Source organism: Crinia signifera, chromosome 1 (assembly GCF_055691185.1).
Source record: "Crinia signifera chromosome 1, ASM5569118v1, whole genome shotgun sequence".
Lineage (NCBI taxonomy): Eukaryota > Metazoa > Chordata > Amphibia > Anura > Myobatrachidae > Crinia > Crinia signifera.
Window position 1 is genome coordinate 373,123,192 of NC_139217.1, and position 12,362 is coordinate 373,135,553.

Here is a 12,362-nt window from a genome sequence, read left to right on the forward strand (position 1 = left end):
CACACAGCGCTGTGCGATGTGTCAGGGGCCTACATACGGGGAATACACACATAGCAATGTGTGTAGGAGAGCGTTCTGAGCGATGCTAGATTGCTTGTAACGCTCTGATCGCTCAGTGCTGTGGGCTGTGCGATGTGTCAGGGGCAGTGTTCTCCAGTGAGAACACTGGCCCTAAACAACTAATAACCAGGTTATTAATCAGCTGGAGATACATGACATGCGGGGCTGCGCATCACTATCACTATGGCCCCTAGACGCACAGCGATGTATAGGCATTTTCTGAGCGATGAAGTTAAATCAACTAAAATCACTGAGAAAATGCCTGCATATATCGCTACGTGTGTAGGCCCCGTAACACTGATTTTAGTACGTCTGGAAGAGAGGATATGTAGTTACTGATTGTCACAAATAGATGCAAGCCGAGGAAGGTCTGTTTCCAAAAAGAAAGCGACAAAGGAATTTTAAGTTGCCATAAACCTCCATCTATCTGAGGCTTGAACAGAGCTTTGCATAGATTCCAATGACAGGGAGGGGATTAAGTGAGGGTCTGTGTGGTATATCAGCCCCCACTAGTCACTACTGGTCATGGTGTCTTGAACTTTTGCAAGGTTGTTGTGGGCAATTCCTCTTTTTGAACCTCCTCTTTGTTGGACTTTACCTCACTGGGAATAGCATACCTAAACTACCTGACAGAGCTGCTCAGCTATTGCTCGCTGCAATAAGAAGGTTTGAAAATAGGGATTATAATTTTTTTCTGCTGTTACATTGTTTTTTAAGGTCCTGGTCTGTCTTTCTAGTTTTCACTTTTTTCTGATTGTGTGCTATAGTTTTTTTCTCATGTCTGCTAAAGAGAGCAGATAGTGAACTTAATCTAGATGGTTAACGTCAGTTCTGTGTATTATGTGTCCAACAGACCTGCTTATACTCTGTAATAGACTGCTTGTGGTTGGTGTAAAGGTGAGGGGCAGCTGTTGTACATTTTCATCTGTGCAGCAGTCATTCTGGCAGAATCACTTCAGCAAAGATCATTACTTCACTCCACTGTATAGCTTTCTGAGGTCACAGCATGTCTGATGGTGGTGAGTGCGTCTCATCACGCCTTCAAGTAGAAAAACTGTTCAGGTGCAGAAGTTTGACCTATTTATTACAGAGTTTCATTTTGGTTCACACGTGATACATTTTTCCAAGGACTAGACCTTGTCCAAAGCTTTAAAACGACCCCATCGACATCTAACTTTAACTGTACACGTTTAACACACTGAAAAGGTACATCATTGCTGATTTAAAGTACACAAAGGTGACATTTTAGCATGGACTATCATGCTTTAACTCTCTCCCCCCCCCCCCCCCCCCCTCAGGAGGATGGTGAAGAGTCCAAGAGGTCTCCACATACTTTGACAAGGGTTGCTGTAGTAGGAGGAGCCAGATACACCAGCCCTATTTTGGAACATTAAAAAGAAACACTCTATTTTTATTTCTTCTTTTCTTCAGATGAAAAATGTGAAATGTGTGCTAAACCTGACTAGCCTTTCCTGGTTTCACACAGACATTGGGGTCTATTCAGTGCCGTGGGCGAGCGGTGACAGCGAGCAGGGCTTCCTGCTCGCTGTCACCGCTCGCCCTGTGAGTATTCAACTCACCCCCCTCATACGCCAATTCCCCCTCGCTACGGTTTTTGAGCGAGGGGGAATCGGTGTATGCGGTTGCAGAAGCAGCGAGACTTGCGGCTAAATACAGTGAGTTCGCTGCATTAGCCGTGGGTCTCCCTGTTTGGGGGGAATCCTCCCCGTCCTGTGATGTCGAGGATTCCCCCAGAACGTTGAATAGAGCAAGCGGCCGGCGAGGGGGGGAAAACAGCGAGGATCGCTGGTTTTCTGTGATCCTCGCTATTTAACCCTTCTAAAAGGTCTTGGCATTGGCTTGTATTAAAAATTCAGTTCAAAAGTGGTTTGCACATGTTCTAGATCTTTCATGGCTAACCTTTACACTCCAGCTGTTGAACTATACATCCCAGCAGGCTCTACTTCAGTTTTACTATTTGGCCATGTAAATCTGATGCAGCGCATGCTGGGATGTGTAGTTCAACAACAGCTGGAGTGTCAAGGTTAGCCATCAAGGTTCTATATGGTCTGCAGTCTGGTAAGCCAATGACTAAATTGGTGATGTTGTTTGTGATTGATTTATTTAGCCTTGGTCACTGTGTACCATGCACTATGGCTTAAGGCCTGGAAAGCAGGTACAGCATTTAATAAGCCTTTCGTGCCTGTACCATTTTAGCAGGACTATAAATGTGTACGATTTTCAGCCAGGACGCAGGGCGAGGTGTATTTTCATGTCTCAGTTTCAGAATTTTGATATTTCCTTATCATGTTCAGTCATTATGACCAATTTCTGGCGCTATCTAGCAATACAGGTAAGTGCAGCTTGTACGGTTCCGCTGGAGAGCATTTCAGGTCCAGCTTTTATTGAAAATGAATAAGGCAGCTTGTAACTTGACCTGCCAGTTCCTTCATGTGGTCTCCAATGGGTAGTCTATTACTCTTCTAGTGGCTCAGGATCGACAACCTCTGTAGAGGTTATTAATTCACCGCTTGAGACTGAATAATTGTGATGACTGATGCTAGCCCTTAGGGCTGTGGATGGCTCTTGCTCTACAGGGAAAGTCACTAAAAAGCAATCTCCTTACCAATATACTAGAATTAACTAGTATTAAACACTCTAATCAGGGAATAACCTCTATTCTAAGTGCAAAGGCAATAAATGTCTAATCAGTCAATGTCACAGTAGCAGACTAATGTGCTGGCTGAGTTAGAGAGGTTCCAGGTATTCATACCAGAAGTGAACAATTGGGAAGCAGATTTTCTCCGGTTGGGATCATTTGGTCTACAGCATGATGGTCGACAGTCATTAGGTCGACACCATTATGTCGACATGGGAAAAGGTAGACATGGTTCTAGGTCGACAGGACGTTAGTTCGACAATGTCTAGGTCGACATGGGGTTTTTCGCTGTTTTTTGACCTGGATGTCAACACAGTTGACATGGACACAGTTAAAAGTGCACCGCATTGCTCACTGCACTCGGGAACACTGTTTTATTCTCCCACCACGCCCTAGTGGATGGTAGGGCATGAAATACCGCCTGTCAGCACATGTCAGCTCAAAAAACAGTGAAAACCCCATGTCGACCTTTTGAATGTCGACATAGACACTGTCGAAATAATGGCCTTTTCGACCATGTTGACCTTTTCCCATTTCAACCTAATGGTGTTGACCTAATGACTATCGACCATCATGCTGTAGATGAAATGAACGCATCCCATTTGTCCACCAGCATGCTCTAACTGCAGTGAATGGTTTTCTCGTCTAAAAGTTAGTACTCGGACAAGGGGGTAAATTTGCTAAAATGGGAGTTCTATTGAAGATGGGATGTTGCCCATAGCAACCAATGAGATTCTACTTATTTATTTAGCACCTTCTAGAAGATAATAGATTGGTTGCTATGGACGACATCCCATCTTCAATAGAACTCCAATTTTAGTAAACTTACCCCTATCAGTCTTAAGGTTCTTACACATGATTATGCCCAGCGTGTATGGACAGCGATGACCGCGTTCATCGCTGGGGGGGAAAGGCTCTTAGGGCATACACACTGAGCGGCTTTCCCCCTGCCCGGCACGGACAGATGGGAGAGGACGGCTTTGCATAGTGCAGAGCTATGCAAAGCCGTCCCCTAATACCAGCAGATGAGCGGCTTTCCCGGCGATGTTGCGGGAGCGTGCAGCAGTGCTGCACACATACACACCGAGCAGCTTTGAACATGCTGTTTTGAGTGGCTTTCGGCTCAAAGTTGCCCAGTGTGTATGGGCCTTTACAATGTTTTCGGTACACACCATTTTAGATGATTCCCCCCCCCCCCCCCCCCCGAATTTCCTGTTAGCTTCCATGGTTCCTAACAAAAGTAGAAAGTGAAAGTAATCATGTGATTAGTAACCCAGGCCTGGCCAAGAAGGTTATTGTACACAGACATTCTCTGTAAAGGTCCATACACACTGGGCGACTATGCCCAGCGTGTATGGACAGCGATGATGTCAATCACCGCTGCGGGGAAAGCCGCTCAGTGTGCATACACACTGAGCGGCTTTCCCCCTGCCCGGTGCCGACGGAGGGCGGGGGGAGGATGGCATTGCATAGTGGAGCGATTTGCAAAGCCGCTCATCTGCTGGTATAACCAGCAGATGAACGGCTTTCCCGGCGATGATGCGGGAGCGCTTAGCAGCGCTCACCGCTCATCGCTGGGGCATACACACTGGGCGGCTTTGAGCTGAAAGCCGCTCAAACAGGCTGTTTTGAGCGGCTTTCAGCTCAAAATCGCCCAGTGTGTATGGGCCTTAAGCTGCAGGACTTCATAGTTGCTTCTGACACCTCTTTTACAGCAATCCCTACCCAACGTCTTCATAAATGGTATGTAAAGTCATTTTAACGCTAGCACAAGGTATTTTCATAACCAACATGGACATGATGAAGCTACTTTGTTGAATGAAAGTAAAAGATATTTAATAGTCTTTCTGAACAAGAAAACGTTCTCCTATAGATACTAGGGTCTTTACTGTCGTACACTGAACCCTTCGTGTTGAAATTGCTTACATGGCAGACTACTTTTTTGACTGGCTTTACAGGCCAAAGATTTTAGGATCTTGGGAATCTATCTTTCCATATATAACACTCCTTTTCTTGAGACCAAGTCCTTGTTTTTTTGAAGAAGTCAATTCAGTATGAAGAGAGTTGGGTCCTGCAAGCCTTTATGCATATCTAGTGTGCACCATGGTGCTGGTTCAGTTCCAAACTTGCTTTACATGTTGCCAGTTAATTTTTGGGGTGTGAACCCGCTGAGCAGTTGAAAATATGGGAAAAAAACTTTATTTTTAGGTAAAACTGTTCGAGGATCATGCAGAACCTCTGATACGCTGATGAATGATCATGCCCTTGAGGGGTTCAAATAGCATCATTTTGCCACTAAAGATGTCAGTTTCAAGGGGAATTTCTCCAAAATGGTGGATTTTAGAACTTCTATTCATCAGATGGACTGATGTCTTCTATTGCTCAATTCAATGAATTCACCACCTGCATGTGAGGGAGGGAAGTTGCCTCAGCAATGATGTGTAAATGCCAGCGTTGGAGTGCACCTCACTCAGTCAGGGGTAGATTTATTAAGCTTGTGAAGTGATAAAATGTCTGTTGTTTTTTTTTATCACCGGCCAATCAGCTCCTACCTGTCATTTTTCAAAACAAGCCTATAATTTCACAGTTAGGAGCTGATTGGCCGGTGATAAAAAACAGACACTTTATCACTTCACCAAGCCTAATAAATCTGCCCCTCAGATTGGTGGATTAGTGTACACAGTTCTATGGGGCTGCAAGCAAAGCTCTGTGAAACCAGCAGTACCTTAATTGTGGCATAAAGTTGCATCTACTGCACCCAGTGTAGAACGTGTACACATGGGGCTATTTGGCCAGGCGATTTTGACTTTCTAGTCAAAATCACGTAGAAGGTTAGCCAGAATGGCCCCATGTGTACACTGCAGGCGTAGCGATGTTCAATGTCGCTATCTCCCAGCCAAATAGATTGCAGGCAAGACCATTTTGACTAGACTCCACACAATGTATCTCACTGTATACACGGTTGGCAGGGAGGCAGGGTTAGGCACATAGAAGTGGGGGGCTAGCGTTAGGTGGCAGGGTATGAAGGTTAGTGTTGAGCACTAGCAGGGAGTGCTAGGGTTAGGCAATGGGCAGGGGTTTTTTTTTTGGAGGTGGGGAGCGGGAGAAAGAGATGACTGTGTCTGTATTCTGACAGCCCCATTAGTGAGTATTCATCTCCTCTGCCTAAATCATGTCTGGACGCAATGCCAATATTCACGTAACTAATCTTTGTAGTCAGATTGCGCATGCACCAAGATTGCACTGTGCACGCACTGAGGTATCTTTGCAATGCTGCTTGCAGTGAGATTTGTTTTTTACGCAGAGTGACTGACCGGAAAGGACTGTTTAGGGGAGGTAATGGGAGTGGTGGCCATGACACCCCTGTGGGGTTTTTTTTATAGCAGTTTTGGGGCAAGTATCAGCCTTCAGCTGCATGTATTACACAAACCGCGACAGTGTTGCTACTATTTTATAGACTTTTAAGAGGCACAGTTGGATATCTCTATTGTTGCTAATCATTTGATTCACTTCCAATGATTAGTAAGTCCATAGGCTGAAAAATCCCAGATGTGTTGGCATGTGCGTACAAACAAGAATTACTAGCGGTCATGGCTCCATTTTTGGCGTGAAACCCTCTATACTGTATGTGTAGGCTGTGTAGGTCTTTTGTGACCTTTTTTTCTTATTACACGGACACCGTTTAATACAGGCGGTATATTTGCTCTCTGTTCTGTAATAAAATTTGTGACTAGGTTATTATTTAGATTGAATATACCTTGCTGTCAAGATTAGAATATTGTCCTATGGAATCATTTACCTCAGGCAAAAAGGTTATACACATTGTGAAATAGTTTATGCAGTTACTTCAAATTGGCTAGTTTTCACAACCCCACTGCTTTGTGCAATTACAGCTGCTGTACAATGCTTTTGTAGGTCTCTCTTGACTGAGGATAAAAGAGACCAGCTGCTCTCTGGTAACAGAAGGGTTTGGTGAAACGTTAGATTCCAAAGAATGAATAACAGGTGATGTCATTAATTACTGTCCCCACCGTTCTAGCTGTGCTACTGCTCTGAACATTACAGGTGCAGTTTATTGTGCCCATTTTGCAATCAAGTTTTTTGATGCTTTTTGTGACAAACTTTGAATAAATCCTGCTACCTAACAACAGTACATTTTTACATAAAATTAAGAGAGTGACAATGCAGGAAATAATGAAATACAAATTATTGTAACCTAAAAAGATGCAGATAGCATAGCACTATGAGTGGTCTACAACCATCAGCAATACATTTAATTTACTGTCGGTGGCCACTGTGAAAATTAGAAGGCCCAAATAAGTACATCCTAAATTCTTCTCCTACTCTGCAAAAAATCCATACACTGTGGCTTTCAGTACTTAACTGGCATACTTTACCTAATGGCCCTGGTTCTTTTGTGATGGTAAGCTTGCGAGCAGGGCCCTCCTACCCATTTTATTTAATCACTGTTGTTTCCAATTGTAAATCACAATGGAATATGCTGCGCTGTATTAGAAACGATAAATAAATAGTGAAGGCTTCAGTTCTGGCCTATCAGACATGTGTGGGTTAATGGTGTGTACACACGGTGAGATGTGCCGTGCGATGCGATCCGCAATGCAATCAGATTGCATCGCACAGCATGCATGCGATGGCATACAATTTTGACAATATAATGCAGACCTGCACTATATAGTCAAGGCAGCCAAGACTTTCTGCCGTGCGATACGGGAGCGCGCATTGGGATCGCAAGGGTTAAACCCCTTGCAATCTGCGTGCGATACCGATGCGATTCTGACTATATAGTCAGAATCGCAGGGTGATTGTACCCGTGTGTACACACCATAAGACTTCAATATTTGCTTTTTCACTTTTCCCTCAACTGTGTTTGCTTCTAGGGATTTTATAGCCCCATGTTTCAGGTAACTTGTGTCTGCCTGGCTTGGTACCAATCGGGTCCTAATAGCACATGATTTCTTGACATTAACTAAACTGGAATATAAATATAGTCCAATATATGAGGAGTAGACATTACCAAAATGAACATCTGATTTTAGAATGGTGGTATTGATTGAATTTGTTATTTCTTAATTTTTCTACACTTTCCTTCAACATAGCAAGGTATGTTTGTTTTTGGCCAGTGCCTGTATCTTGCCATGATGCTCTGACTAAAGTTCCATACACACTTCGTTGAGTCGGGTGAAAATCATTCAGTGTGAACGCACTGAGCGTTTTTTAGCGGCCATCAATTTTCATCGCTCCTGGGCAAAATGCCCAGTATGTATATCCCCATATGCTTTTAGTGTATCTTTGTTATGGTATGAAACTTACTAATATATTAATAATGGCAATATGTGCTCTTTTTCATGCCTTTTTTTTTTTTTTTTTTTTAAGGTTAGGTTGTTCAATTCAATTCCAGTAACCAGTACAGCTATCTCATTATAGTGTTTTAGCAGAAGTGATAGGGTATGGGATTGCCATAATTATTTATTAACCTATATAGATGTCATTCCTATCGAAAGGTGCCCATACACGGTACAATTGCTGGGTGTCGTGAGACGCTGAGTATGTGTTGCACATACTTTTTGTACTAGATTGCATCTCATTGCATTGCAAAACTTATGCGATGCAATCTAATCCAAATTGCATACAATATTTGTACCGTGTATGGGCACCTTAAATGCTGAGACATTATTGTGACTCATAGTAACGTTTCAAATCGGTACTAGCAAAGTAGCAGAATGTATTGTTTATTCTAGCACATTTCACAACCCGTGCAGTTCCTCATTCCTGCCTCGAGAGCTATTCTCTGCTGTGGTGCTTCTAACACAGTCTGGTCTCTATTTCAGCAGAGAGATACAGACCACACTGTGCTAGGATCACCACAGTAGAACATGACACCCCAGGCAGGAAAGAGGAACTGCACATATTTTGAAATGTGCATGGTGCTAGAATGAATACTACAGAATGTCTAGTTGCCATGGGCAACACCACTTTTCCCATCCCCCAATATTTCTAGAGAAACTGTCTCAAGGATGTTGTTCTTTGTAGTGTTGTTCCAATAGTAACTCATATTATAGACTGATTGCTATCAGGGCCGGAGCTACCATTAGGCACTTGCCTAGGGCGCTGCCCAATGGAGGGTGGCACCGCACGCTGCCGATGAATAGTTCCATTGCTGTGTACTATTAGTACAGATCTGCCCCCTCTGATTAACCCTCCCAGCAACTGAATAGTTCCGCGATTCGCCGGTGGTCACATGTTGGCTGCACCATCCATTTTCTCCAGAACTTCAACCCCCCCCCCCCTTCTTATTGCCAAACCCACCCTCCCTGCAGCCTAACCATATTCCCCCTTCCCACAGCTTATCTGTAGTTCCCCCACTAGTGCCTTAATCTAACCCCCTTTCCTGGCCTCCCGCTACGGCTCCCTGCTTTATCACCGACAGGGATGATGGCTGCATGGAATTTATTCATGCAGGCATATATAAATGATACACACATACACGCCTCTCCCTAATCATAACTCCTAACAGTAACACCGTAAATCATGATGGTAAATCGACCCTAATATCCTATTGGAGTTGGGGGGGGGTCAGTGTTCTTTTTTTTTTGCAATTAAGGTAATAAAACAAAACCTGCAAATCTGGCCATCCAAGTAAAGTATTAAAAGTAATGACTATTTGTATCATTGTTTCCTGGCTGCAGTGATATAACTGATATTCTGCTTTTAATAGGGTCATCCTTCTTCAGGAGAGGACATGGAGATCTCAGATGATGAAATGAACGCTTCTCCCCTCACCAGTGAAGAATGTGACAAATCCATTGTCATGAATTCAGCAGTCACCCCAGTCATTCCTATCCTACCTCCTGGATTTCCTCCACTACCACCACCTCCACCCCCACCACAGCCTGGGTTTCCCATGCCACCACCTCTTCCTCCACCTCCTCCACCAACCCACCCTTCAGTTACAGTACCACCTCCTCCGTTACCAGCTCCACCTGGGGTTCCTCCACCACATATTTTGCCACCTCCTTTACCATACCATCAAAGTATGTTCCCCATGATACAAGGCGACATGATGAGTGCCCTTGGTACGCAATGGGGCGGAATGCCTATGTCTTTTCAAATGCAGACTCAGATGCTCAGCCGTATGATGCAGGGACAAAATGCTTACCCCTACCACCATTTCATGGGGAATTCCATGTCATTTGGCACCCAGCATACTTACCGGCCTTTAACTGTGTCCACACCTCTGTCACGTGGGCAACCTTGGCCTCCTTTTCCAAAGTTTGACCCATCTGTGCCGCCACCAGGCTACGAGCACAAAAAGGAAGATCCCCACAAGGCCACTGTGGATGGGGTGCTGCAGTTCATTGTTAAAGAACTTAAAGCCATAATGAAAAGAGATTTGAACAGAAAAATGGTTGAGGTGGTGGCATTTAGGGCATTTGATGAGTGGTGGGATAAAAAGGAGCGTTTGGCAAAGGTAAGTTTTTTTTTTTTTTTATTATTATTATTATTACAATTGAAATATATTTTCCAGTTTTTTATAAACATGTTGGTTGGATATAAATTGTTTTTCCCATGGTCACCACTGGATGGTGCCTATTAGAACAATTCAAATGTTGCTCCATTTGGGTACGATTAACAGGAGACACATATCAATTCGCAGCCCCTTGGGATGGCTAAACATGGTCAGTTTAAGCACAATGTGCTTAAAAAATTTGAATAAACACCTCCGTTACTTAAGACAGATATCAGCAATGGATATCTATACCAGGTTGAACTAGATGGACGCAAGTCTTTTTTCAGCCTTACCTACTATGTAACTATGTAACTATGTAACTATGAGATTGTGCACCATAAAACAACTGATACGCCCCTTTTGTATTAATGATTATGGTTTATAAATTATTAGGGGAAAAATCAAATATTGCAACTGCCTTCTTGTCCTACAAGTGTTTGCGTGGTTCGGATACTGGATAAAGACAGTTGACTGGAATTGGTTATAGATCACAATTGGGTAAATTTTATTAAAAACAATGTGAATAGTACCAGATGGGAGCTCCCGGAGTTATTCTAATCAGAGTGCTGCTGCCGCCGACTAGTGGATTTCTACTCTCCCCTGTCGGGAGGTGCAAGCAGAAATCCGTCAAAAACTAGGGCGGTGAAAACCGCTATGCCACGGGCACTTAAGTTGGAAAATGACGGTACTCGCAAGCAAACACCAGCAAATTCCAACATTCTCCTACTTAGCAGCACACAGATTAGATTCCTAGCTGAGCTAATTGGATGACTACTCCTATATGTCTGTAGGCACTGAGGTGTTTTGTGTTTGTGTGTGGGGGGAGGGGGGGGGGGGGGGTTAGTGTATGCTGAAGCTTGGTCTTGATTCAGTAATTGCATAGGACAATGGTCCTAATTACACCCAAAAAATGTAACTTAGGGGTCAATTTACTAAGATGAGTTCTATTGACGATGGGATGTTGCCCATACCAACCAATCAGATTCTACTTCCTAATTATTTACCACCTTTTAGAAGATAATAGATAGAATCTGATTGGTTGTTATCGGCACCATCCCATCTTCGATAGAGCTATCATCTTAGTAAATTTACAACTGGAAAAAAAAAAAACAAAAAAAAAAAACAACCCAAGGATTTTCAAACTCCAGACTTCAGCTACATTGAGATGATGTGGTGGGACCTTTTCAAGAGCTATACAGATGTCCTCGAACACTTATACACATTCCTCGTGTCTGCTTCTTTGTGTATAATTCCGCATATGGATATAAAACTATAGTCCTAGTGGTTAATTATGTTGTGGTTTTTTTTTTTATAAACACACACACTGTACATTTTTACATTAAATTAGATGAATAGCTATTTCTACTATTAGAAATGTGTGTGACTGATACAGATTGCTATGTATAAAGTTCTCTAATAAATGTAAAGCACTTTCTCTCTTCAGACTTGCTTTTTATGTATTGTTATCAGTTTTTTTTTTTTTTTTTTTTTCTGTTTTTTTAAAGGAAAGTGTATGTAATTTTCTATATATTTTTCTAATGTATTCTTTCAGAGGAGCTCATGGTTGTAGAATCTAATATGTTTTACTCTCCTGCTTTATCACTGATATTAGCAGTCTTTGACCCCAGTAAAGTCCGGGGATAACAAAGATGAAGAAAAACCAAAGCCGAGGGACCAAATAACATCAAGTCTGCTAGAAAGCTGGAACAAAGGAGAAGGGCTGGGCTTTGAAGGAATAGGACTGGGCATTGGCTTACGCGGAGCAATCAGACTGCCCTCATTCAAGGTAAATTCAGCTCCTTACTTGCATTAGACATTCCCAGTATATTTGAACTTTTTTGGTGCACACAGCAATTAAGTAGGAAAAAAAAAGGCGAGGATCAGCCATTTGAAACCTTTTAGGGATATTCAGTCATTTCCTTATGTCCACTAACAACATTGTTACTTGTATCTTAGTTTTAGCACTACTTAAGGTGTGTGGGTTATTATACCAAAAAAGGAGGGAAAAATGAGTATAGTGTGCTCTGTGTGAGTCCTAAAACATACACTCTGTATGATCTATGCTTGCTGATTCATGAATGTAATGGAGCCCTGGGTAACTATTTGTTCTCTCAC

At 42.9% G+C, this 12,362-nt stretch overlaps 1 protein-coding gene across 2 annotated transcripts in view; it reads left to right on the forward strand.

Annotated features, from left to right (window-relative positions):
• The window catches only part of SETD1B (SET domain containing 1B, histone lysine methyltransferase), a 65,927-nt gene that overhangs the window by 17,242 nt on the left and 36,323 nt on the right, over nucleotides 1–12,362 (forward strand). The window contains exons 7-8 of one of the 2 annotated variants that reach the window (XM_083151304.1): nucleotides 9,456–10,208; nucleotides 11,860–12,033. In XM_083151304.1, coding sequence (XP_083007430.1) covers nucleotides 9,456–10,208; nucleotides 11,860–12,033 — 927 coding nt within the window. The remainder of the gene's footprint in view (nucleotides 1–9,455; nucleotides 10,209–11,859; nucleotides 12,034–12,362) is intronic. The other variant, XM_083151305.1, reaches the window with a different exon arrangement.